The 25,831-nt window shown below is 46.0% G+C and overlaps 1 protein-coding gene across 1 annotated transcript in view; it reads right to left on the bottom strand.

The window, feature by feature from the left end:
- LOC138266581 (uncharacterized) overlaps positions 1-25,831 on the bottom strand; it is a 165,094-nt gene that overhangs the window by 4,379 nt on the left and 134,884 nt on the right. Inside the window, exons 4-5 of the mRNA XM_069215426.1 lie at positions 20,189-20,311; positions 12,995-13,102 (exon numbers count right to left, since the gene is read on the bottom strand). Coding sequence (XP_069071527.1) covers positions 12,995-13,102; positions 20,189-20,311 — 231 coding nt within the window. The remainder of the gene's footprint in view (positions 1-12,994; positions 13,103-20,188; positions 20,312-25,831) is intronic.

The following is a 25,831-nucleotide window of genomic DNA, read 5'->3' as shown; positions in this document are numbered from 1 at the left end:
GGTGTAACGCAGCCGGGGGTTGCGGGATATTGACGACTTCATTGTGAGAGCCGCAGGCAACGTTTTTTGTGGTAATGGTGCAGGGAGGGCAGAGTCCCAGCGTGCTTTAGCGACCGGTAACGCAGAGCAGACTTCAGCTAACAGTACTTTATATAGTTTAGTTATGCCTTTTGCGCTACCCATGGTAAGAAGAACGGTGAGTAGTTGGGATTCGGGTGGTTCATTGTTGCCAGATCCCCAGAGGTTAAGTAGCCGTTTAATGGCGTTGTACGTCAGAAAGGCTCCTGTGTGCATAACCCCAGCAGCCACTAGGTCCGCGAAGGTGTGCATTTTAGAGCTAGAGTAGTAGTCACCTGCATTTAGTGTACTTATGTCCTGCGTATCGTGGTTTAATGATAGTGTTTGGGTGCACGGCAACTGGAACAGCGGTAACAGAGGGGAGTAAGGAGGTGAAGGGGTCTTACTTTAAACATCTCTGCGCCAGCAGAAACGAGCTGCGTCTAACAATATAAGTTTTGAGGGTAGGTGGTTAGGACCAGATAAAAGTGAGGACAGTAACGTTTGCGGGGCCAGATATGCCTGCAGCATTATATATTCGGGGGAAGGGGTTTCTTTGAGCCATGTAGATACCCACATCAGCTGAGAAGCTGCATAACATCTCTCGAAGTTGGGCATGCCCAGAGCACCTGCCTCTTGCGGATATTGTGTTGTAGCCAACGCTACCCTGCGTCTGTCCCTGCCCCAGAGTAAGTCGGTTAATAATGAGTGCAGTTTGTTAAAAAACGCTCTTGGCAAACATAGCGGAAGGGCAGTAAAAAAAAAAAACAATATAAAAACCTTGGAAGGATGAGCATTTTAGCTATCGCTACTCGACCCATGGGAGATAAGGGGAGCGAGCCCCAGAACGACATTGAGCTGCGAGTAGAGCGCCCTATCAATGTTAGCTTCTTTCAGGTCAGCAATAGTGTGATAAATTTGGATCCCAAGATACTTAAAGGTAGTGTGTGACCATGGGAGTTGATATTGCGGTAATGTCATGTGAAGGTCTGTTGGTATGGGGGTGAGAGGAAAGGTACTTGATTTGGACCAATTGACGCGTAGACCAGAAGCCAGGGCAAAGGAGTCCAGCATTGATAGTACCCCAGCCATGGAGGCGGAGTGATTACGCAGGTATATCAGGGCGTCGTCTGCGTATAAGGATATAATATGATGTGTGTTGGATTCGGAGATGCCCCATAGGTGTGCGTAGCTTAATTGCTAGTGGTTCCATGGCTATAGCGAATAATAAAGGGGATAATGGGCAACCCTGTATGGTGCCTCTGCCTATAGGGAACGCCTCAGAGATAGGATGACCATTTTTGACTCGAGCTGTGGGTTTAGAGTAGAGCATTTTGATCCATCGGAGGAAACCAGGGCCAAAGCCAAACGCTTTGAGTGTACGTAGAAGGTAATCCCAGCTCAACGTATCAAACGCTTTTTCAATGTCTAGGGAGAGGGCTACAGCTTTTGGTTCTGTGTTACTGTGCATTATGTGAAGCAGTCTTCTGATGTTTAAAAAGGTGCTTCTCCCTGTGATAAAGCCCGACAGGTTACTTCCCCATCTAGAAAGTTTAATACACTCGGACCAATTTGCCAGTATTTTCCCCAATAGTTTACAGTGTGTTGAGAAGAGAGAGTGGCCTGTATGATTTAACGTCTAGAGGGTCGCGGCCTGCTTTCGGGAGAACGACTATTAGAGCTTCGCGCATGGATTCTGGTAATAGTAATTTAATACGCGCCTCATTGAATACTTCTATGAGTGGCTGCAGAAGATGTGCAGCGTGGGAGTTAAAGTACTCTACCGGCAGGCCATCTGAACCAGGGGTTTTGCCGCGTGCCATCTGCGTTAGTGCGGAGCGCAATTCTTCTATTGTAATGGGACAGTCCAAGGTGGTGACATTGTCTATAATATGTTGGTTATGAGACAAATGTTAATATGTCAGTTAGTTGCTGCTCCGATGGGGGGGGGGGGGGGAGAGGAGGTTTATATAGAGCACGGTAGTATGTAGAGAAGGCGTAGTTGATTTCAGATTGAATATTGACAATGATGCCGGAGCTTAAACGTATTGCACCAATAGGTGATGATTGCGAGGATTGGCGGGTCAGCCACGCCAGTAGTCTACCTGATCTATCCCCTTCAGCGTGTTGCCGTGTCATGTAGTGTCTGTAGTCGTGTTTACACAGTCTAGTGTCTGCTTCTCTGTGGGCAGCTTTAAGCAAGTTCAGTCCAGCTAGTGTGGCCTCACCTCTGGAAACCTCAATCTCTGCTTTACGGAGCTTAACCTCTAGATCTTGTAGTTCTTTATTGAGTATCTTCTTTACCCCCCCACTGTGGCTGCGAGGCAGTGGCCACGTATCACCGCCTTGTGGGCGTCCCATTCTGTAGCACGAGATACGGTTATGTTTTTATTTAGTGAGAAGTAATCAGCCAATTGTTTGGACATTTCTGCATGGAAGGGGGGGGATCTAAGAGTTTCTGGCTGCAGTCGCCATGTTGGTATGCGAGTATGCATGTGGCCCCAGCCCATTATTGCGCATAGTGGGTTGTGATCTGATATAGTGAGTGCCAGATATTCGGTACTGCACATTTTCTGGATTACGGTTGCGGACACAAAGATCATATCTATTCTGGTGTGTAACTTGTGTACTGGGGAGTAATAAGAATAGTCGCGGTGGGTGGGGTGACCCATCCTCCAGATGTGTCTTAAATCATTGTGAGAGGCCCATTTTGCTAAAGCTTGTGAGGCACGGTTGGATGGAACCGCAACCATGAGGGGGGAACGAGCGGTCTATTTGAGTGTCTAGAACGCTATTAAAATCGCCCCCCCAAATGCACTCTAATGCGGGGTCACTAAGACTGCCAGTGGTAAGCGTATTCAGGAAGTCGCCTTGACTAGAGTTAGGGGAGTATAGCGCTACCAGCGCTAATGGGAATCCGTCAAGGACGCCTTCTAGTATCACATATCTACCTTCTGGGTCGCATTGTGTGCGAGATGTAGTAAATGGGACCCCAGGGGCAATCCAAATCGCCACACCGCGAGCAAAGGAAGAGGAAGTGGTGGCGTGTAATTGTCCTTTCCATTTTAAGCGTGTATTCTCGAACGTGGATTTAGAGAGATGTGTCTCTTGTAGCAGGGCAATGTGTACTTGTTGTCTTTTAAGAAATGTATGAATCCTTTGCCGCTTTTGCGGTGCTGCCATACCTTTGCTGTTCCATGTGAGTATCTTATATTTCAAGATTCCCTGTTGTGTTTGAGAAGCCATAATGCATTTGTAAATAAAACTGAACCGGAGAAATGTTTGTCCCCCGGTCCCATTATGGAAATATTGCAACAATTACCCTCCCAGGCTAGCCAGGCAGCGTTCCCAGTATTGTTAAATGTGAACCTATTGATGTGGTATATGCGGGGTAGGCATTTGCGATTGTATTTGCGATTGAGTAGCGTGTGACAAAACCAATAACCAAAAAAAAAAAAAAGCACTCTAAAACAATATATAACATCAACAAAAATAGTGAAAAATGAAAAGAATTCCGGCTATTGTCGGCATGGGAGAACAGTCCATATGGAACATGGGGGGTGCCAAAAAGCGTTAGTTCAACGTGATAAGATTACCCTGCCCAAGTTGCTTATGATGCGCAGTACGCCGCCCAGGTCCGCAGGCCGGCCACGCGCCGCGTCCAAGGCTCTGCAGTGCTGCCAGGTCCCACTCGAACATCCGGGGGAAGGAAGTCCTGTTATGGTGTGTGAAGAGCAGGGATGAATAGATCTCAGTTAGTTTAACAAATATCGTCTGCTGTGCGCAGCGTGAGAATAGGGCCTAGTGTGGATTCCGCCGAGTCAGAAGTAGGATCATGGTCTGGTTCCCCATCAGTTTGATTAGACAGGGCAGTTGGTGATGTATTAACGAATCTAGACGTGGCCTGCAAGAGAAGGGAGCGTTCAGTTTGTGATTGTTCAGGCGAGGGTTTAGTGCCTTGTTTTTTACGTTGCTTCCGTCTTGTCTTGGGTGAAGACCAGTTGTTACCTGGAGTGTTTATGTCTATCGGGTCGGCAAAGCCCTTGGCGTGTAGCCAGGTCCAGGCATCCTCCGGTGTGGTGAAGAAAAGTACACAGTGTCATTTTGTACCCGGAGTCTGGCTGGAAACATCAACGCATACTTGATGTGGTGCTTGCGAAGGCATTCTTTAACACGATAGAAAGAGCTCCGTTTCCTCTGGACTTCTGCTGTGAAGTCTGGATAAGCAGTGATCATTGCATTTTCAAAACGCAGCGGGCCAGATTTGCGAAATAATTGTAGAATGAGGTCTCTGTCCCGGTAATTAAGGAGTTTCGCTATCAGCGGGCGATGCTGCGCACCAGGAGGAGCGGGTCTGCCCGGAACCCTGTGGGCACGTTCGACAGAAGAACTTCGGGATATTGTCTTTGAGAATGGTGTCCGTAAGCCATTGTTCTATGAATAATTCTGTGCTGGGGCCTTCGACCCGCTCAGGAAATCCTACCAAACGTATGTTGTTGCGTCGGGACCTGCTCTCTGCATCTTCAGCTCTGCGTTTTAAGAGGTCCACCTCCGTTGTTAAGTGTGATAATTGCGATTGGAGATCCTTCACAGTCCGGGGTAGTATTGTAGAGTCTCTCTAATTCAGACACTGTCGGTCAGTGCGTGTTGATCAGTGCGGAGTATGTTAAGGTCTTCTGCCACCGAGCCTATTTTGGCTTCTAGGGTGGACATAGTGTCTAGGATAGCTTGCAATATTTTCTCGAACTGCGACGTGTGTGATTGTAATGTAAGGTCCATCTTCTGCAAAGCCAGTTGCATGGTCGCTTGGGTGTCAGTGGGAGAGGGGGAGTCGAGATCCATTTTACCTGGAGGGGCACGTGGGGTTTTTGGTTTGACAAGTGTGATTTCAGGTTGATCCAGGCAGAATAGAACCGGGTGGAGGCGATGCAGGAGGGGCGATCATAAAAAGCCGCCTGTGGCGCAGTGAGGACGCAGTTCCGGAGAGCTGAGGGTAACAGTTGAAAGCAAAAAGTGATATACTACCGTCCGCAGGGTAGTATACTAAGCTTGGGATTCGCTTCACACGCTACCGGGCCGGATCTGCAGGTTCGTGGTGGAAATGTGAGCTGGTAAATATCTGGTGGATAGAAGGGTGCACTGATGTTTTAGTTCAAGCTTAGCGCCCGTCCCGACTTCTGGTAGTTGATGGGTTGGGTATGCTATGCTGCTGCAGACGAAAGAAATGGTGATGCCCCAGAGCCTCACAAGGGCAGCGGGACAACAGGATAGTTGGAAGTGTCACATATGGCCAGGATGGAGAGCGCGCCACAGATCAGTTCAGCCTGGGTGCTGAGGGCAGACTGCCCAGTTGAGGGTCAATGAGAAAGGATGCGTAGATAATGGCCAACTATATTAGCAATTGCTAGCGCAATTTGAAGGACTATTGCGCTTGCACTATTGGTTCACCACTCCAGCAAGCCCACACTAGGTACATCGGCGTGGCCTCAAGCGATGGGCCCTGCAGGGCTTCGGACGCGCCCACTCCCAATGGTGACAACCCCGCACGGGGGTTGTTGATGTGCAGTATGTAAGTCTGTTCTCACAGGCACAACATGCAGGGCACAGCTCAGTTAAAGGCACGCACCCACCTCAGGCGTAGTCAGCAGGGCTGAGACTTTTGTAGCATGGCCTCCAGGCCGGACGTAAGTTCAGTCCCTGATGTGGGTCCTCCGGCAGCAGCACACGATTATGTGAGCCGCGGGCACGGTGCACAGCAGGACACGAGCCGCTCACGTAGCGGGCGCTTCATTTGGTATGCAGCTGCTGCTGGTGGTGGTGGTGGTGGTGTAGGTCCCTCTTCCAGCCGGGGTGTCCAAGGCACAGCGGTGCCAACCTTATCCGGCGGGAGGAGTACGCTGTAGGCAGAGCAGCAGGCATCCGTTGGTGAAGTGTTGCTTTTGTAGCGGGGCAGCCTCATCCAGCGCGGCTGCCCCGAGGCGTAGTTAGAAGTATGGAGCCGTCCCCGGCTCCACCCGCCGGGCTGACACTACCGCGACCCGGCCTCCGGGCCGGTCGCAAGTGCGATAGCTGGTGCAGGCTCGGGACCAGAAGCCCGCGTCCACGCGAGCCCCCAGGCCGCCAACACGATCGCGGATCCGGCTGCTCAGCAGCCCGCACGCAGTGTGCAAAGCGGGCGCGGCGGCCGGACCACAAACGCGGGCCCCAGCGTGGTTCGAGCCGCCGACGGCCCCCAACAGCAGGGCAGACATTCACGCGACTCAGCCTCCGGGCCGGCCGCTAATGTAACAGCTAGTGCGGGTCCAAGATAGGCGGCCCGCAGTCCCAGGAGTCTTTAGGCCGTAGCCACGAACACTGATACGGCCTCCTGGCAGCCCGCTCGCAGAACACGGAGCGGGCGCGTTGTCCAGATTCCGGACGCGGTCCGCAGCGTGGGCCTGGGTCAGTGGGTTTGGGCGACGCCTGCAACCTTCACCCGAGGCGCAGGCACCGCAAACAGGATACTTGTTCGGGCCAGGGATCGGAGCTGCAGTTTATGCTGCTGCTCTGGTCGCCATGTTGGCCACGCCCCGTAAGTACAGACTTACCAATAAATCAAGTATGCTAATTATCAATCAATCATAGTATTTATAAAGCGCGCTATGTACCCGTCAGGGTTTCGAGGCGCTGGGGGGGGGGGGGGGGGGGGGGGGGGGAGCGCTGCTGGTTTAGCGGTCGAAGAGCCAGGTCTTGAGAAGCCTTCTGAATGCGAGGAGGTCCTGGGTCTGGCGAAGAGATGTGGGGAGAGAGTTCCAGGTCTTGGCGGCGAGGAAGGAGAAGGATCTGCCGCCGGATGTCTTGCGCTGGATTCGGGGTACGATGGCGAGGTTGGCGGATCGGAGTTGACGTGTTGGAGTGTAGAAGTTGAGTCTGGTGTTGAGGTAGGAGGGTCCGGTGTTGTGAAGTGCCTTGTGAGCGTGGGTCAGGAGTTTGAAGGTGATTCTCTTGTCTACCGGGAGCCAGTGGAGTTCCTTTAGGTGAGGGGAGATGTGACTTCGGCGGGGTATGTTGAGGATCAGTCGGGCGGAGGCATTTTGGATACGTTGGAGGCGTTTGATGTCTTTGGTTGGGATGCCTGTGTAGAGTGGATATTATGGATATTATGGATTATGGATAAACCAATCACTCATACAAGTTTAGACAGAAAGCACTTGCACATCAGCAGTGGTAAAGTGCCCAGAGTCCACAAGTCAGCAAAAATAAAATTCAGCACAGGATCAAAAATGGTCAGAAGCAAAAAGGCAGGGGAAACTGCACCAAGACAGGTCTAACAAATGAATGAAGTTTATATAAATGTGGGTAAATGTACAAATGAAAATGTTAACACTGTAAATGTCAAAGAATTTGAAATTGGAGGCTAAAAATTAAATTCGCATCGTCAGATTGATTTGTGGGAGTAGTGCCAGAGCATCAAACAGAATATAGTACTGACAATGTGTGGCTTCAATTGCATTTAGAAAAGAGCCAACCTTCCTAATAAAATGTTTATATGTTTGCAAGTTGAATAAAATGCAATCTGACTTTGGGTGTTACACTATCAGCCACATGCAACCAGACATGAAAGGTGGACTCATGAAATTGGTTTCAGATCTATATTTTGCTATGGGGCCTGCCCACTTAAAACTCTCTGGCAGGAGACAAGTCTGAACTAGGATGAATTCTTGCACAACCACCATGGGGATTCATTTGTTTCCACACACACACACACACACACACAGTGAGAGCCAATTTTAAATAGTTCTATACTGGTACCATGTTGTGTTGGAAAGGTTGTGGGATGTCGAGTAGACTATTCCCAAGCAAATGTTACAAACTAAAAGGCTACTGGTCTGACGTCCTTGATACAATGGACTGTTTCAAATACCTTCAGTGGTTCGCCTCCTGCCTTTCCAATTAACACCAGTTTGCTCACATGGGCACCTTCAGATCTCAAAAGATCCCTTTAACCTGTGAAATCCCAGGTCTCCTTAGTGTCCTCGTCAATCTGTACATGGAACCCCTTAGGTCTTCACTCCGATAAAAGCACCAAGATTCACCAATATATTGGTGATTAACAACTCTACCTGAAGATCTTCTGCTACAGGCATTCTTCGTCTCAAACCTTCTCTGCACCTTATCCCGATCTGGAAGTCCAGAACCTTACCTGAAGCTCAGCCCAGCCCAGACAGACACCCCATTATTAGCCAAATACAACAAAGAAGAAATAATACAAACCTGGCTCAATGACCCGATTCTGAATTGCTTCCAACTTTGTCAGTCACTTTGAACACCAAACTTACCTTCAAGGAACAATGCCAAAAAATAATAGGGCAACCTAATAACAGCTTTCATCTAATAAAATAAACAGTTTCTTCCAGAAAGATACTTCAGACCTGCTCATTCTCGCATCTAGATGTTGATAATGACCTACTCCATGACCTTCCAGGTTTCACATTGACATGCCTTAACATGCTGCAGTACATCTCATCCAAAGCTGGGATAAAGAACCATCACATCAGCCCAATCCTGATCAAACTCCAAGGCGGCAGCCTTTTCCATCTATACACCCAGGATCTGGAAGAACAACCCTGTATCCATACAGACCACCCCAGTACTGCTCCAATTTAAGAAAGAGTTGAAGATTCACCTTTTAAAAAAAAAAAAAAAAAAAAAAAAACCACACACACACACACTACATCACAAAGCAGTAACAATCCAATAGCCAGCTACGTCTTCCATCACTCATTGTGTTCACTTGTCTTATTGTACAATGCCCCATTGCCTTTTAGGCTAGGTGGGCTCTATCGAAATAGCACATACATACATAGATCTGTCTATTTGGAGGCCCATAGGCATGGATGACAAAGCTATAAAACTATTTTCCCTAAAAGTAAGACAGGTGCCTCTGCTACTTTGAGCACCCCGGCATGTCATCACTGCATGCTGGGGTAAAACGGACAAACCAAACAAGAAACTTTGGGACTTGTACATCTCCTAAAGCTCCCAGATTCATAAGTTAACAGCAGTGTCTGAATAAGCTTGTGGAAACACATTGGACGGTTTCCCTTTCTATGCCACTCGTGAACTTTCATGTCCCAGATTACTCCGTCTTACACATCAACAACCGCAACATTTTTCCAGAGAGTGGGCACTGCTCAGATATCAGATTACTGGGTGTAGAAAGCACAGTGCGTGGTAGGCAAAGCCCGAAAAAGAGAGGAGGAAAAAACAGTATGAAGCACTACTTTTCAACAGAGCCTTCTCACCCACTAGAATTCACAAGCAGCCTTCTGCTCACGAGGCAGTAGGCACCTGGCCACTTAGCCTGCCACTTGCCGGTGGCTTTCAGTTCCTGCTTGTTCCATCCTGATCCAGTGACACCGCAGCTGCCTGGTTTCTACTGCTGAGGTGTTCCTGACCAGGTTTTCCCCACGCACTGTTCTTCCTGCCAACAGATGTCCCACCCAGCCCAGATCCTACGTAATACAGGCTGTAGTGCGACCACGTGTGCATGCCACTGGTACACCGAAGGCATGCCCACAGCAAGTCTGCCTGTGCCCAGACTGCACCATGACCCCCTGACCCTCCCTCCCAGAAGATACACAATCGCCAAGCTCTACACCCTCAACCCCGGACGCTGCAACAAACACTGCCACTGCGCTAACCCATGCACCATGTTCAAACCTTTCACCTGCACTCACTGCCACTCTTCACATCAGCCCACTAACAAGCTCCACCCAAAACACATCACAGACCCACTTGAACAAAAACAGCAACTTGCACACGCCATACTCCAAACATGCTCACTATGCAAGCATTCCACCGAATTATGGGACCTCATTGCAACCCTCACACCAGACAGTCTTCCTCAGTGAAATCTGGCACAATCCCAATTCCACCCCAGACAATGACACAGCGATCCGAGAGATATAGAAGTACTCACCAGGATGCACCAACAAGCTGGTAGGCGTAACAGCAATCATCCACAAGGAGACCATACAGTGCACCACCACCACTGACACCACCACCCCGTGGAACATCAACTGCAAGCTCCACAAGGATGACAAAACCATCAGAGACACCCTTGCATACCGAACCCCCCCCAGGCCCGTGCGCCAGCTTTACAACACCATCGTAGACTTCATTGCATCCCTAGCCTTAAACTCAAAGGATTACATCTGTCTCGGCAACCTAGATTTCTACATAGATGACCTCAATAACACTGCACAACTGACAGAATGAGCAGCCTGTGACTGACCCAGATAGTCCACAACCTTACACTCACCGGAGGACACATGCTGGACCCCATTTTTACCTCCAGCAACTGCTTAAATACAGCCACATCACAAAACTCAAATGGACCGATCATTCAATCCTCAGCTTCAGCATATCTAGACCTGCACCTCCACCCCAAGATGACCAGCACCCCCCACCAGAGGTGGAACTAAATCTCAGACCAGTTGGGCATTTGCCCTTAACACTTCCAACCCTGCTATAACCACCAACCTCGAACAAGGATTGAAAACCTTCAACATCTGGATCACCAATTGCACAGACAGCATTGTCCCCATCAAGAGCAACCTCTAGAGAAAATCCTCCAAAAAAGGCCAGTTGATACACCCAAGAACTCAGAACAGAGAAACAAGACAGCTAGCAGCTGGAGAAGAGATAGTTCACCATCAAGGACACCTCTGGCAGAGCACCCTTCAAGACCTCCCTCAATCTCTACCACCGTCTGCTTAAGGCAACAAAGACAGCCCTTGCTGCACGCATCAAAGCCACCACTACTAAGGAACTTTTCAACATCGTTAAGGGAGCCAGTTCAAGTACTTTTGTCCTTGCATTAACTAAATAGAAAACAATTACATTCCACCGCGACCTACTGTTCTCCAAACAACTAATATAGCCCACGATATAGCCCAAGGTCTGTCCTGACACTGGGTGAATGTTATGGCAAGATCTGGGAAAGGATGCAGAAGTAAAAACTATGTATGTGGTCCTCAATATGACTACCAAGGTTTATGAACATTTCCTCAAACACCAGTGATAAAGGTCCTAAGCAGCGGATCGTGTTGCAATTGCTGAATAATTTTATTGCCAGAGTGTGTGGGGTGGGGGTTAGGCAATCTCCCAAAAGGGTTTGAATAAGGAGGTTTGACATCCTATGCCTGCCTTGTCTGGAAAGACTGGACTTTGGAGGTGTTTTGGTGGTGACAGATTTGGCTTTCCATCCCGTTCACTTTTTTTCCCTGCACTGTAATGTGTTCTATTTGGATATCTGCCTTTTACCAAACAAATTAGTTTGGTACACTCATCCAGATTAACACTTTGTGGAATTTGTTTTCAGTTTTGAAAATTCAGTAAAGAAAGTGTGATCATAAATGTGACAAGTCCAGTTCTTCCATACACCTCTCCAATGGGGTAGTACAGCCCCCCCCCCACCCCCAAAGGAAAATGGTATCAACTAGTTAATAGCTAGAAACTTTAGAATATTTGACTTAACGTTTCTAGTAATTAACACGTTTAAACAGTTAAGAGATTAGACTTCAAAATAAATGTTTTTTTTAAACATGAAGTTAAATTAGGAAAATGACAATACACATTGGCACTATACATAACGAATTGTAGATATGCTGTGCTTCAAAACAGTATAATATGATCATACGTAAACCCCTCCACTCCCAGTGCAATGGCTCTGCATCCCAACACCCCCCTCCTCCCAAAGGTCCACCCCATCTCTCAAAAACCTCCACCTGAATTCTGGAATTGGCCTAACCAGGATCCTCATATCAGTGTTGGTGTGGGCAGCCTCATGATTTATTAACGGCCTCTTCCGCAACTGCACAGTAGTCCATGTCCCTAAGCCACTGACCGGTGGTGGAGCTGTGGGCCTCCAATGCCTGGCTGTGTCTCATTTGGCAAGTAGGCACCCAATTCTCATTAGTATCCACTGTCCCCCTGAGGCCGTCCCATCTGGAGAATACTCAGAGTAGTCCTACTTTGGGATCTATTTCTATTGAGAAGCCTATCACCTCCCCTAATTGTGAAAAAATGTGCTTCCAGTATTTACATAAGGTAGGGCATTTCCATATGGTGTGTATCCAATCACCGATTGGGGCTCTGCATCCAAGGCACTCGAGGGCTCGGGCTCTACCAATCTGCAATAGACTGAAGTATAAAGTAGACCTTGTGCAAGAATTTAAATTGGAATAATGAGGTGTGCTAAAATGACCAATTGCCTAACTGCCATTTTAGCTTCTAGCCAATCTTCCTCATCCAATTACTTTATATCAGACTCATATGTCTGTTAGGACAGCCGTGGAGTGAGGCGTGTTATTCACAAGGGTCCAGTTAAACTGGGGAAATGCCCTTGCCAGTAATGTTTACTTCCCACTCCCCACACACCTTCCCCCATCCCTTCTCCAGGTTGGAGCTCCAGGGGGTTAAATTAGGGAAGAGGACTGGGTTCATTCCCCACTTGTTACACGACATCTCAGTTGTAGATATTGAAAGAATTGTACTTGGTGTAAGTTGTATTCTGAGGTCATTCTGGAAACTAGCCACCTGCAGTCGAATGGCCGGGTTTCTAGACTTCATTATTTATTAAAATAATAAGTAATTACAAAGTTCTTAAGTGTCCTACTTCTTAAAAAGTCAGTTCTTAAAAGAAAAAAGTTTTAAAGTTAAAAACCAACAAAAGGCACTTTCACCATGCTTAACTACGATACTATAGAACTCCAACATACTTCGTAACTTTGGGGACAGTTTGCATGCTGTGTTCAGGTTGCGGCAGCCAATCATGAATGCAAAACTAATTTCACCACCTCTCCCCTGCCCCTCCAACAACCATGCAGTGCGGTGGAAAGAATCAACCAATCAAAGGCATGTGGGAAAAGAGTTTTTAAATGCAATACTAAACCTTTGCTCCCAAACGTTTTTGGAGCGACCCAGACTTCCACTTCCTCTGGTTCTGGCTCTGCAGGCTTGTTTTTAGATCTTAACAGACCCCTCTTTCTTGGCAACTTTTCTGCAAGGAAATGTAGAAGCACAACATTAACTATAAACATACGCCCTTTATTTCCTGGTGCCCCATTGAGCTGATCATGGCATTTAGTCAAAGATCAAATGTATGTGGTGCCAAGATAATGTGGGAAGGCTATAGAATAACTCACCCACAACACCCCTCAGGCAGGGAAACCAATTAGCGTTATCCATCCTATTAATAGATGCAAATATAAAGTGGGCTAAAAAAAAAAAAAGTTACAATAAAGTGGTGAGTTCATATAGCTAGCAGATTGCCTTAGAATAGTGTGTCTATAAAACAAGGGGAACCTCCATGAGCCAACAGGGAGCAGGGGTGTCTATAAATTTCTGTGAAAACAAAAGTCCCTCGTGTGATATGCGAGAACAGTATGCATAGGAATACAATCAAACCTATAATTATGTGTCCAATAGGCGTACATATGTATTTATTGTGCATAGATACATAAGCATTGTGTGGGAGCCACAAAGAAAAAGAAGTCAGTTATAACATTTAAAGACTCAGGCTTACATATGACGAAACACATGGTTACATTGCTGATCAATAACGAACCAACATGTATATGTACATCAAGGAAACTCAGGCTGAAACGTGACAGGATAGACCCTAACGGTTACAGTCACTATTCACACGATACCAATGGTCAAAACCATCCTTTATCATTGAGTCTAGATACTATAGTAGACGATGCTTTGAACTTGAAGGGTAAAAAAAGATCCATCAGGACAGAGAAGTGTGCCTGAGAGGAAGATTATAACACATACAAGCAAGCATGAGCTGGAGAGAGAAGAAAGCAAAAGAAAAGAGAAAGATAAAAACCTTATCTGAACGGAATACACATGGACCAAGAGAATCCCAACTTTTATATAAAAGTGAATACCAGCACACACAAGTGTCTTGTGGGGTTCGCCAATAACCGAAAGTCTGGAAACATCACATGGGGGCATTGTACCCAAAAGCATGCAACATGCTTCACAAGTGTATGAGACATGCCAAAGGCCCACCTGGTATGATAACAAGGCAGGCCTACTATGGGTCCTGCTACACGTTTATGATGCATCAGAGTAAGGCTACAGATGCATGCAACATTTAAGAAATAGTAATACTCATCGTATAAGCTATCAATATGAGCGTGAACCCCACATGCACTACCATACATGGTGAAGGTGTGCACCTCAATGCACGGGGTCAACCGGAAGGGGTATACAGTCATGAAGGAGAACCAAGTCATAAATTAAACCAACCCAGTAAGGAGCCCCCCTCCCAAAAAAAAAAAATATATGGATGTGTTCCTCCCCAGTCTGAGGCTGGTACCCCAGACCAATTGCTGGAATTGGCAAACACCTACACAAAAAGCATTATGTAAAAGGAGAGAACAGAGGAGGGTGGTCTCAAAGGAGGCCAATAAAAATTGTGCCTCAAGCAATAAAGGCTCTTCATGCTTGGATAATTTGATGAAAACACATGTAAATATGCAAGTACAGAGTCCCCTGTTAAGAAGGACTTAATGTGCTAAGTAAAGAGGTGGAGAAAAATGTGAACCTACAGCATTAGGGTGTAAGAAAAATACACAGAGAAACAGGATGAGGAGTATTGCTGATATAAATGGATTGGCTCGTAACAGAGAAAAGTGCAGGTTGGGAGTTGACCAGGAGAATACATCAATTAGGAGCCTCGGTGTCCGAAGTGACAAGGGTGCCAGAGAGCGTGGTCGCAGGTACAGACGCAACCCATCTCAAGCAAGAGAAGGCCTAAAAACGCTGGAACAGTGCAGACAATCTTGCACATGCTACATCAGCATGCTCCTTCAGCAAGGCTGGCGCAAGGGTGAAAATGTAAGCAGAAAAAATAGAAAGGAAAGACAAGGAATAGTGCCAATAAAGGGCGAGTTGTGAGGATGACCATCATGAACCACATGAGGGCAATATCCAAAAGTACAATGAAATCCTCAAAATAAATAAAAGCAAGGGTGGGGAGTCGGTCCTCGCCCCGTAGGTTTACTGAGAAAAATATATATTTGTATCCCACTGGACCAGAAAAATTCCTATCAAAAATAGATCAAGCCAAGAATATGTGCTGCACCTAAAGATAAAAACTGTAGAAAAAGAAAACATAGGCCATATTAAAGGATTAAACGAAAAACAAATTAAGGAATAAAATATAATCAACTGGTCAGGTACAAAAGAAACAGGTGAACCATAAAACCAAAACAAAATTAACAAGCAATCTTAAAAAGAAGATCTAAAGGGTGAGGAAGCAGCCCCTCCAAATCACAATTGGCCTTAATAAGCATACAGGGAGTGCAGAATTATTAGGCAAGTTGTATTTTTGAGGATTAATTTTATTATTGAACAACAACCATGTTCTCAATGAACCCAAAAAACTCATTAATATCAAAGCTGAATATTTTTGGAAGTAGTTATTAGTTTGTTTTTAGTTTTAGCTATGTTAGGGGGATATCTGTGTGTGCAGGTGACTATTACTGTGCATAATTATTAGGCAACTTAACAAAAAACAAATATATACCCATTTCAATTATTTATTATTACCAGTGAAACCAATATAACATCTCAACATTCACAAATATACATTTCTGACATTCAAAAACAAAACAAAATCAAATCAGTGACCAATATAGCCACCTTTCTTTGCAAGGACACTCAAAAGCCTGCCATCCATGGATTCTGTCAGTGTTTTGATCTGTTCACCATCAACATTGCGTGCAGCAGCAACCACAGCCTCCCAGACACTGTTCAGAGAGGTGTACTGTTTTCCCTCCTTGTAAATCTCACATTTGATGATGGACCACAGGTTCTCAATGGGGTTCAGATCAGGTGAACAAGGAGGCCATGTCATTAGATTTCCTTCTTTTATACCCTTTCTTGCCAGCCACGCTGTGGAGTACTTGGACGCGTGTGATGGAGCATTGTCCTGCATGAAAATCATGTTTTTCTTGAAGGATGCAGACTTCTTCCTGTACCACTGCTTGAAGAAGGTGTCTACCAGGAACTGGCAGTAGGACTGGGAGTTGAGCTTGACTCCATCCTCAACCCGAAAAGGCCCCACAAGCTCATCTTTGATGATACCAGCCCAAACCAGTACTCCACCTCCACCTTGCTGGCGTCTGAGTCGGACTGGAGCTCTCTGCCCTTTACCAATCCAGCCACGGGCCTATCCATCTGGCCCATCAAGACTCACTCTCATTTCATCAGTCCATAAAACCTTAGAAAATCAGTCTTGAGATATTTCTTGGCCCAGTCTTGACGTTTCAGCTTGTGTGTCTTGTTCAGTGGTGGTCGTCTTTCAGCCTTTCTTACCTTGGCCATGTCTCTGAGTATTGCACACCTTGTGCTTTTGGGCACTCCAGTGATGTTGCAGCTCTGAAATATGGCCAAACTGGTGGCAAGTGGCATTGTGGCAGCTGCACGCTTGACTTTTCTCAGTTCATGGGCAGTTATTTTGCGCCTTGGTTTTTCCACACGCTTCTTGCGACCCTGTTGACTATTTTGAATGAAACGCTTGATTGTTCGATGATCACGCTTCAGAAGCTTTGCAATTTTAAGAGTGCTGCATCCCTCTGCAAGATATCTCACTATTTTTGACTTTTCTGAGCCTGTCAAGTCCTTCTTTTGACCCATTTTGCCAAAGGAAAGGAAGTTGCCTAATAATTATGCACACCTGATATAGGGTGTTGATGTCATTAGACCACACCCCTTCTCATTACAGAGATGCACATCACCTAATATGCTTAATTGGTAGTAGGCTTTCGAGCCTATACAGCTTGGAGTAAGACAACATGCATAAAGAGGATGATGTGGTCAAAATACTCATTTGCCTAATAATTCTGCACTCCCTGTAGATCCAAGCAGGCAAAAGCCAGTCTTCTATATAATGAGAAAGGCTAGATAGTAGTTCAAAGGGGCAGGAACTTGTTGCTTATGATAAAAGGATCCACTTAATTACATAACCAAGGAAATATTTCATCACAGTTCCAGACATCATTAAACTTGTTTAACTGATTATACTAGAGAGGTCCAGGTTTCCAAACGATTAAGAGCAGCGTGAAGCCTGTCGGCGCGTAGGATCCATCAGAGTTTCTCCTGGTTTAGTCTTACTGAAACGTCCACAACCCTCAGGAGGTGGCTTAACCACAATCACCGGCCACTGATGGTAGTTGTGTGTGTGTGTCCCAGTTGTGAAGTGTTCGACCAAGGGGGTATTGAGCTCTTGGCAGCATAGGTGACTCCTATGTTGAGAGATGTACTGAAATCTTATGTGTCACCTGTCCAATATTGACAGAATTGCAGGGGCGCAATAGCATACATAACATTTTGGGTATTAGAGTTCGAGAAATGTTGCAAGTTGAACTTGGTATTACCACACACACTCTTGCTTCTACAGTGAACTGGCACGCTAAAATTACCGCAACTAAGTCATGGCGTGCACGTTCTAACCCAGCAGTAGGTATGCATGCTCTTAGTAAATGGTACTTTATGCTTTTGCAAAACGCAAAACTAGGGCGCTCAATTGTGAGTTCTCCTGCATCAAGTACCTCCCAGTGTTTTAGAAAGCTTTTTTTCCCCCCAGTTGGTTGGAAATCGAAGACAACTCATAATGCAGACTAGTCTATCATTTCTTTTGTCTTGAAGTGTGAATAAAAACATCTCTAGGACAATACCATGCCAGCTCCAAGTGTTTCTTGGCCGGTTTGCGGAGGTATCCTCTTGCAAGCAATTTGTTAGACAAAGTACTGGCTTTGTTTAAAAAAATAAAATAAATAATAATAATTCTACAGCAATTCTATTTTCTCATACAAGGATCGAAACGTCATCGAGTTTAGTACCTTGGCTCAATGATAACTGAAGTCTTTTTTTTTTTTATTGGTACTGCGTAAATAGTCACTGTAACAATTGGGTCTATCTTGTCATGTTTCAGCCTGAGCTTCCTTGATGTGCATTTTTGTTCTTTATCGATCAAGAATGTAACCATGAGTTCTTTTCCATCACATTCGTAAACTTGAGCCTTTTAATGTCACAATTGATGGTTTCCTTGTTGTGGCTCGCACATGTTTGAGTATCTATGATCAATCAGTACAAATGTATGCCCTTTGGTCACAAAATTATAGATTAGTTTGTATTCCTATGCACACTATTGTTCTCACATGTCAAACGAGGGACCTTTAGAATATTACTAGCTAGGGGTGAAGTGGGGGGGGCGGAGGAGGGAGGAATAAAGACGCAGGGCCAATGCTATCCCATCTTTGGCCTGGAGGAGGCCTAGGATGTGGCAGAAGACAGCCAACGCATCGAAGGAGGAACATTATGTACTCAAGTTTTTATTGATACGATCCGCAAATGAAGGAAATCAGTCGCACGCAAGTGTTCCTTGAGGCAGAACCATTGAATATACTGGCCTAGGAGAAGCAGAGAGCGTATAGGCCGCAAAGCTGACATGAAGAGGTTTGGGCATACGGCATCCAATTTTGGTTGAACCCCTTACATCAGAGCGATCTGTTGTGTTACCACAAAGGTATTGGTGGGGAAAGCTGGCAGTTGTGTCTCACTTTCTCCTGCTGAGGTATTTGGAGCCAGACAATCTGTCAATGAATCTCTTACCTGCAGGTTGTATGTACAGTCTCACCCACACCCAATATAGTCACTCACACAATAGTTGCCATTTCACCCTACAATTATAAACTATCTACGCATTGCATGTGCAAATATTTAACATCCCAACAAGTATTACACATTAGCACAAAGATTACATGAGAATCAATTCATCACAAATTCCCAACATATAAATCCACGTACAACTAAATTATAACTAGGTACCTCCTGCACAGTTTTATTTGTCTGGATTGATATGCCACATACCTTATTGTGCTACCAGGCTAGAAATCAGTACTCTGTACTGCATCCCTCCAGCAACTGGTCTGTATTTCTCAACTCCACACCAACAGCGTACAACCCTTTGTTCTACAGGGTGCTCTGTTGAGCAAGGAGGAACCAGGTTGCACTGCTCCTCCTTTGTTACACAGGACAGTGAATAATATTTAACATAGAAAGTGCACTCTGGCAGGTAATGGCAGGCAACAAACTGGAGGAAATGGCGAGAACTACTTAAATAGTGTAGACTATCTGTTGTACTCCAAATAGCATAGATATATCCTTAATGTGCATTTCCTGGCGCACCTTGTATGGATGTTACGCAAATGCATATAGTCGGTACCCACCAACAAAGCAAATTAAATCTATACAAATGTGAAGCTAACTGGGCGGTGCAGAGCGGAATGGGTGATGAGGAGCACACAGGACAAGGGACGTATCCAGTGGGGTACACCTGGAGAAAGTGCTAAAGAGTAGGAATGAGGGAGCTTTCAAGATTGTGAAGGGTAGGTTAGGGAAACGGGAATTTAGGGTGTGGAGGGCAGTTGTTTCTTGCTTTACTGGGCTCAAGCCTATCAAGGTTGCTGTAGCTTTGTAGGCATTCCACCAGTGACCTTGCTCTTGCTGATCAAATGCACAAACCAGCTTGTGTTTGTAGCTTAAAAAGTTATTAGGAATACATTGAAGGTGATGTGAGATTGGAACAAGAAGCAACAGAGTTTTGGGGTTGGTGAAGTTCTGGAAAACCTTATCAATTGAGCCACACAGATGATATTCTGAGAAACAGGCAAGTCTGGCATTGCATCGATCGAGAGATCAATTTAGGGTTTTACCGCTGTGCAGAAGCCTGTTCTAGGGAGAAAAAGCTTTACACTTGGCAACTTCAAAACTGCGTGGTCTAGGATGGCTGACACCACAAAAGTGCATTGTAGAGTTCAACTAAGGGATAAGCAGTTCAACATTTCAGCAAAAGTCTGTTTGTTACATTTGTTCTGTAAGACTATAGCGAAGTAAAAAACAAAAATTTAAGCTGCTTTACTGAAGCAGTCCATTTAGGATAGGACAATAGAAATTCACAACTTCGCTGTACAACTATGTTTTTTGCAGGTAACTCGGAACATTAACTGAAGAGCAACAATAAAACTAGCTAGACATACCAAAAGAAATAACTCAAGGAGAAACCTACCTTGTTCCTGGCTTTTAACGACAGACTGAAAAACAAAAGGCTGCTCAGAAAGCTTTGGCTTAGCACCTCTGCCACTCCAATATTCTTCATTTGGCATGCCAGTATTGCCCTTTTGTGGTTTTCCTAATAATGGCCAACAAATGCACTTTAATAACCATAGAGGAAATCAAATTTTATATAGTAAGAGCAGTCTAATTTCTTAGAGTGCAGTTATCAGAAATACCATGAAACACCACTATCTTAATTACTCTAGATCCACAAATACAACTTTGTTTTTAAATATGGTCACAATACAAACACGTTTCCTCAACTTTGAGCCAAATGTTTACTCATGTTTCCCCTTCACCCACATACACCTCAATACCCTGTTCTGTCCTTCCTCTTACATGCTATGTAGGAAGGAGTAGGTACAATCTACTAGACAGGATACTTCCGAGAAGGTTAGACTCAATAGGTTCTGACGCGGCATTTCAAGGTTTTTGTGGAAGGCATTCAATGCGGTCTCTCCGTTTTGGAACAGTCAAATACAAACTCCTAAGGACTCCAAACTCAAGGATGAGGCAAATGTCGCACAGAATGAGAGTTTGAATATGTACCACCTTCCCTCCCCAATTAGAGATATAAGGCAAACACCATCAGGAAAAAGAAATACAATCTTTTTTCAAACGTGACAAAGTCTTATTCTGCTAAATTATAGACAAACATTTCTAGCAAATGTAATCTACAATTCCCTTGCTCCACCTTTTCAGTGTGAAAGGTCCCATATGTAAGCATATATCTTTTCAGTTTTGTGAGTGGCCATTGGAATTCAAGTGGGGTTGTACCATTTTTTTCGTACTTCCTCCATGTGTTTGGGGTATTTATGTCTGAGTGTGTGGACCAGAGTCAGCATTTTTGGTGACATTTGTTCAGCAGCCACTCCGAGTTGAAAGGATAACGAAGTTCATTTTCAGTGACTTTAGGATGATTGTTAATCTGTGAGCGGCTGGCTTTTCCCCTGTAGTTAGAAGTTCTGCCTCCCGTACATGCCAATAGAGTAATTTAAATTTTTTGTTAAAAAAAAAAAGACTTCAAAATATCCAAACTTATTAATATTCAAACATACCCAAGACTATCGGTTTCAACAGTTCCACCATAATACTGTCAAATGTTTTTCTTCAAGTTGAGAGTTGGTGTCTGGCGAGTTTGGGCTTCTTTGGAATGGCCTTTTAGGCTTCCCACAGCAAGCCAATCCACCCAGCTCCTCTAGTCCCACATCAAGGTATCACCAGCTCTCTCCTACATATTGTACGTTTTAGTTAATTAATGACTCCGACGTTGACAAACAAATGTTGGCATTGTCTCGGGGGTGGGGGCTAGGTTGCAGATAAACTGGACAAGCTACTTTCTTTTAATTTCTTGGACAAGGTGGGGGCGGGGGGGGGGGGGGGGGGGGAATGATTTCTATCCATCCTGAAGGTGGAGGCCCAGTGAAGCTGCGGACTGCAGCAGTCAAGGGCTTGACCAGGCCTACCCTGCGGGAACGTGAAACTCCGGGAGCAGCCGATGCAGGAGACCGAGCTGAAGGTGCTGGAGTGTGACAATATTCTTGGTGCCACGAGCCTCCTGAGGTATTGAGGACTGAGGCAGTCTCAGACTGAAAAGGGTGGCGGAAAGATCAGAGATGCCTCACAGCTGGGCAGCGAGTACTTAAAGTCCTGGTGTACGGGGGGGGGGGGGGGGCGCGCAAATCAGTACTGCTCTCCAGCAGCTGCTGCGCATATGTTTATCAGGTGGGGACCCTCTGCTGCCTTAGCATCACGACTGCACATCGGCCTTGGAGCTAAGTGCAATCTTTGGACCTGCCCAGCAGCACCTTTGCGGACAAAGACTGGCAGCGGAAGGCCTACCATAGGGTACAGCAAAGGAAGCAAGGACACTGGTGAATGAGTACCTGGGGGGAAGTCTGACACGGCGTGGAAGGTGGAACCCTGCTTGACAAAGGGCTCCACAGATCAGCTGGACCTAATCCTGAATGCCTCCCAAGAAGTGTTGGAAAGTAAAATTGATAACATTTTAACTATGGTATAATCCAAGATGAAAATCTTAAATTGGCAGACTAAGTAAAATGCAACACATACACCCTAGAGAAGGTGGGCCCCATGGTCAAGTGGCCTGCAGACCATGGTGAGTGACCTGCACTGTGTGGAGTGGCTGGATAGGTATGCAGAGAATGCAGAGGGTTTCAGCCGGCACAAAGTGTAGACAGTGGGACTACCAGAAAAGAGGACACAGAAATGGTGGCTTTTGAGAGATTGCTAGTGAATGAGGTTGCTTCTGACTATCAGAGGGCACACAGGATCCCAGTGAGACCCTTGCAATCTGGAGCCCCCATAGACCAGTGGTGGCTCATTTGTTGAATTAAAGGGTTATATTTGATATGGCAGAAAACCCAGGAAGTGTGCAACTTTTTGAATCCGACAGGCATCTGTGGCTACTTTTCCAAACTACGTTAGTCCAGCAGAGACGTCCTGCACGGTCGAGAGAGGAGGGACCCTGGGATTGTGTACATGCTTTTATACCCTGCCCACCTCAAAGTCAAGCTGGATTGTTAATCACTATTCTTTGATGAGCCGAAGATGGCATGGGATTGACTGGCATCCTACAAAACTGAACTACACTGAGAGCTGGGCAGGAGCACAACAAAGCTGAAACACCATAGCCAAGGACACCGCGCAGCAGCTGGGAGTGCAGAACCGAACACAAGTCTAGAAGGAGAGAGTGGCGCGCTTGATGCAGCCTCCTCCCAGAGGACATCACTGAAGAGGACCATGGATGGTGGGGCACAACAACCTCTTCCAACCCCTTGACTCAGATACTGCAATGGAGGCACTCAGAGGGCCCCCATGCACGTCTAGAACGGCAGATGACCACTAGCATGGGGGTGTCTTCCTTGTGTGGGATGCTCATGCCACCTGAACGAAAGCAGGCCCTAGGGTGCCAGCAGTACAAAAACTGTCTTCTGACCCTACTCGGTGGCAGCTGCAGGTGGCATTAATCAGTACTCCTCTAGAGTGGGCTGGCACTTCTGTCGATACACTGCATGCATAGAGGGGAGTCAGCAGTGAATCATGTCTGTATCAACCACTATGACTACCTTCTCAACCTGGAGAAATCCCTTGCAGTAGTTGGGTATTGGGGATTTGGAAAGAGTACGTTAATATGGTTCATATGGAGGGAAGACTGGGCGGGAGACTGCTGGTGTAGCTCAGAAAGGAGACCGCAGGAAGTCCGATATTGAGACAACTTATTGCCATTGGGTGGTACTTCACAGTGAAGGAGGAGTTAACAAGATCCTTGTTTAAGGGCAATACAGCATGTTGCACACATTTTCAAGAAATGTCTTTTCTAGACGGTAAGATAGGATTATGAATTGTGACTTGACAGGACTGGCTTGTGACCACACACCTAATATGTATGTAATTTGGTGTACATTTGGAAGCTTTGTTAACTTGTTCAAATTCAGGATCCAGTTTGAGTACTATAGCGATGGATGTAATTGCACATTACTACCAACAGGTTTTGAACATATGGTATTACAATAGTTTTGAATATTGAGACAACTTCTGTTAGTCCTGCGGTTGGCGGGGGATATGAGGAGGGGGGTGCATAAGTGGGGCGGCTGAAAATAATGGTAGTGCCATACTGGAAGAATCTGCTGTTGCAGCTTGACTAAAGTCAGTATACGAGTGGAAACTAAGTACTGATTAGTTATGGTTTGCTCATGACATAACATTTAGGTTGCATGGCTCTGCAGGATGTAGGGCAGCACGAGGAACAGTCAATTTAATTTTACTGCATCTTTAATGTCCTGGAATCTTAGGTGACTGTCATGAAGACCTGGGTAATTGCATTTGCTATGCTTTAAGGTTATGGTGTTATTTTTGCAGATGGCACATTGGATGAAAAAAAAAAGTCCTGGTGAAATGAGCTAGAGCATGCAGCATAATCAGTACTTTGAATCAACAGTTTGGATTAAAGTGAAACGTGTTTGCATCTCCTACACATGTGCCTACTCGAAAATGAGTAAACTAGATTAGAACCTAGGCGATCGTTCCCTAGTTCTAGGAGACACTTATGTCCAGAAGCTTCATTTTTTATGAACTGTACACTGATCTCTGGGTGAAGCGATTTGGGCAGGCAACCCACATCTGAGTGGGCATCAGCTGACATTTGGAGTTCAGTGCCTCAAGAATACATAACTGGCCTGCAAAGGTGGTTCTCCAGCACTGGGGTTTGCTCAACTGATTTTTTATAGCTACAACTTAGGCACAGCTGACCTGGTTTTGCAAATTGCTCTGAACGTCACTATAACCAATTGGCTAGCTGCTAGTAATGAGCAACCCCCGAGCAGAGACGTGCACAGAATTCTAAGTCATGATGCAACAAGCCTCAATCACTCAGCATGGCCTCTATAATCCCAGAGTGTGGCGCCAGTGTCAGTCCCAATAATGCGCTCAACTCCAGGGTTGTCTCTTCAAGAAGCGAAATGGGGAATTTGGAAAAGGATACAGAAGTGAACTGCATGAACTGTTGCCTTTGCTTGGCTATCCGGTACAGCAACACACAAGAAGGAATGCTATCGCTGCGGGGGGGGGGGGGGGGGGGGGGGGGGGTGGGGGTGGGGGGGAGAGAATAACTGGTCACAGTACCCTCCACTTTCAGCTTGTAACAAAGGACATTCTGAAAGGTTTGGTACGAAGGTTTCACCTGGTTAGGACAGGTAGGCCAACGTCGAAGCTTTGCCCATAATCCCACATGATACAGTGCATAATATGACAACAGAAATAGGATATTCTCCCAGTGACTAAGGCTAAAATGGTATTACTGGTCAGGCTGCAACTGAAACATATGAAAAGTAATGAATGGATCCCAAGCATGGTCCACCCTGCCAAAACAGGGACGACCACACCCAGTCTAACCCATCCCCTGGCAGGGGGACAAAGTCGTGTCCACCATTTTACCAGCCCAGGCAAGACTGAGCACAAGAGAAAATTGTCAAGCACAAAAAAGCCCTCAATGTGTTCATTGATCGAGCAAAGGGGTCCAAGACAGATAACCAGACAAGAGCTCAAGGCAGAGCACAGTGAGGCAGAAGCTGACCCCAACAGAGGCAGACTTTGATGATCTATCATAGGAAGAAAGGAATGAGCTCCTCGCCGAGGGAAAAAACATCACATCGAGAACCCCATTCAGCAGCCCCTCACCAAAACCGTGGCAGATTTCCCCCTGCCACCCCCCCCCCCCCCCCCCCCAATCATAGCAGAGGATCTCTTGTGCAGGTGGAAGAGAGCACCTGGCCAGCATGGCTCAGAACATTTAGTCAATGGCCGATGCACTCAGCTATCACTCAGATAAGATGGATGTACAAGTGGAGGTACTGAGTTCAGTAGCACCCCTTGTTGCTGGCATAGATAAGTGTATCAAAGACCTCAACAGCCTCATCAAGAGGGCGCTAGAGGCTACCAACGATCTTGCTCCAAGACGCTGCTGTTCTGCAACTCTAGACAAACTAAGCCAGCTGCCAAGCATACATGGGGTGTAATAAACAAGCTAAGACAGGAGAGGTGTACACACTCCCACGCAACCACAAGGAGGTTGCAA

Source organism: Pleurodeles waltl, chromosome 2_1 (genome assembly GCF_031143425.1).
Source record: "Pleurodeles waltl isolate 20211129_DDA chromosome 2_1, aPleWal1.hap1.20221129, whole genome shotgun sequence".
NCBI classification, from domain to species: domain Eukaryota; kingdom Metazoa; phylum Chordata; class Amphibia; order Caudata; family Salamandridae; genus Pleurodeles; species Pleurodeles waltl.
Note: the sequence above shows the minus strand (reverse complement) of the source record. Positions and strands in the feature narration are given on the sequence as shown.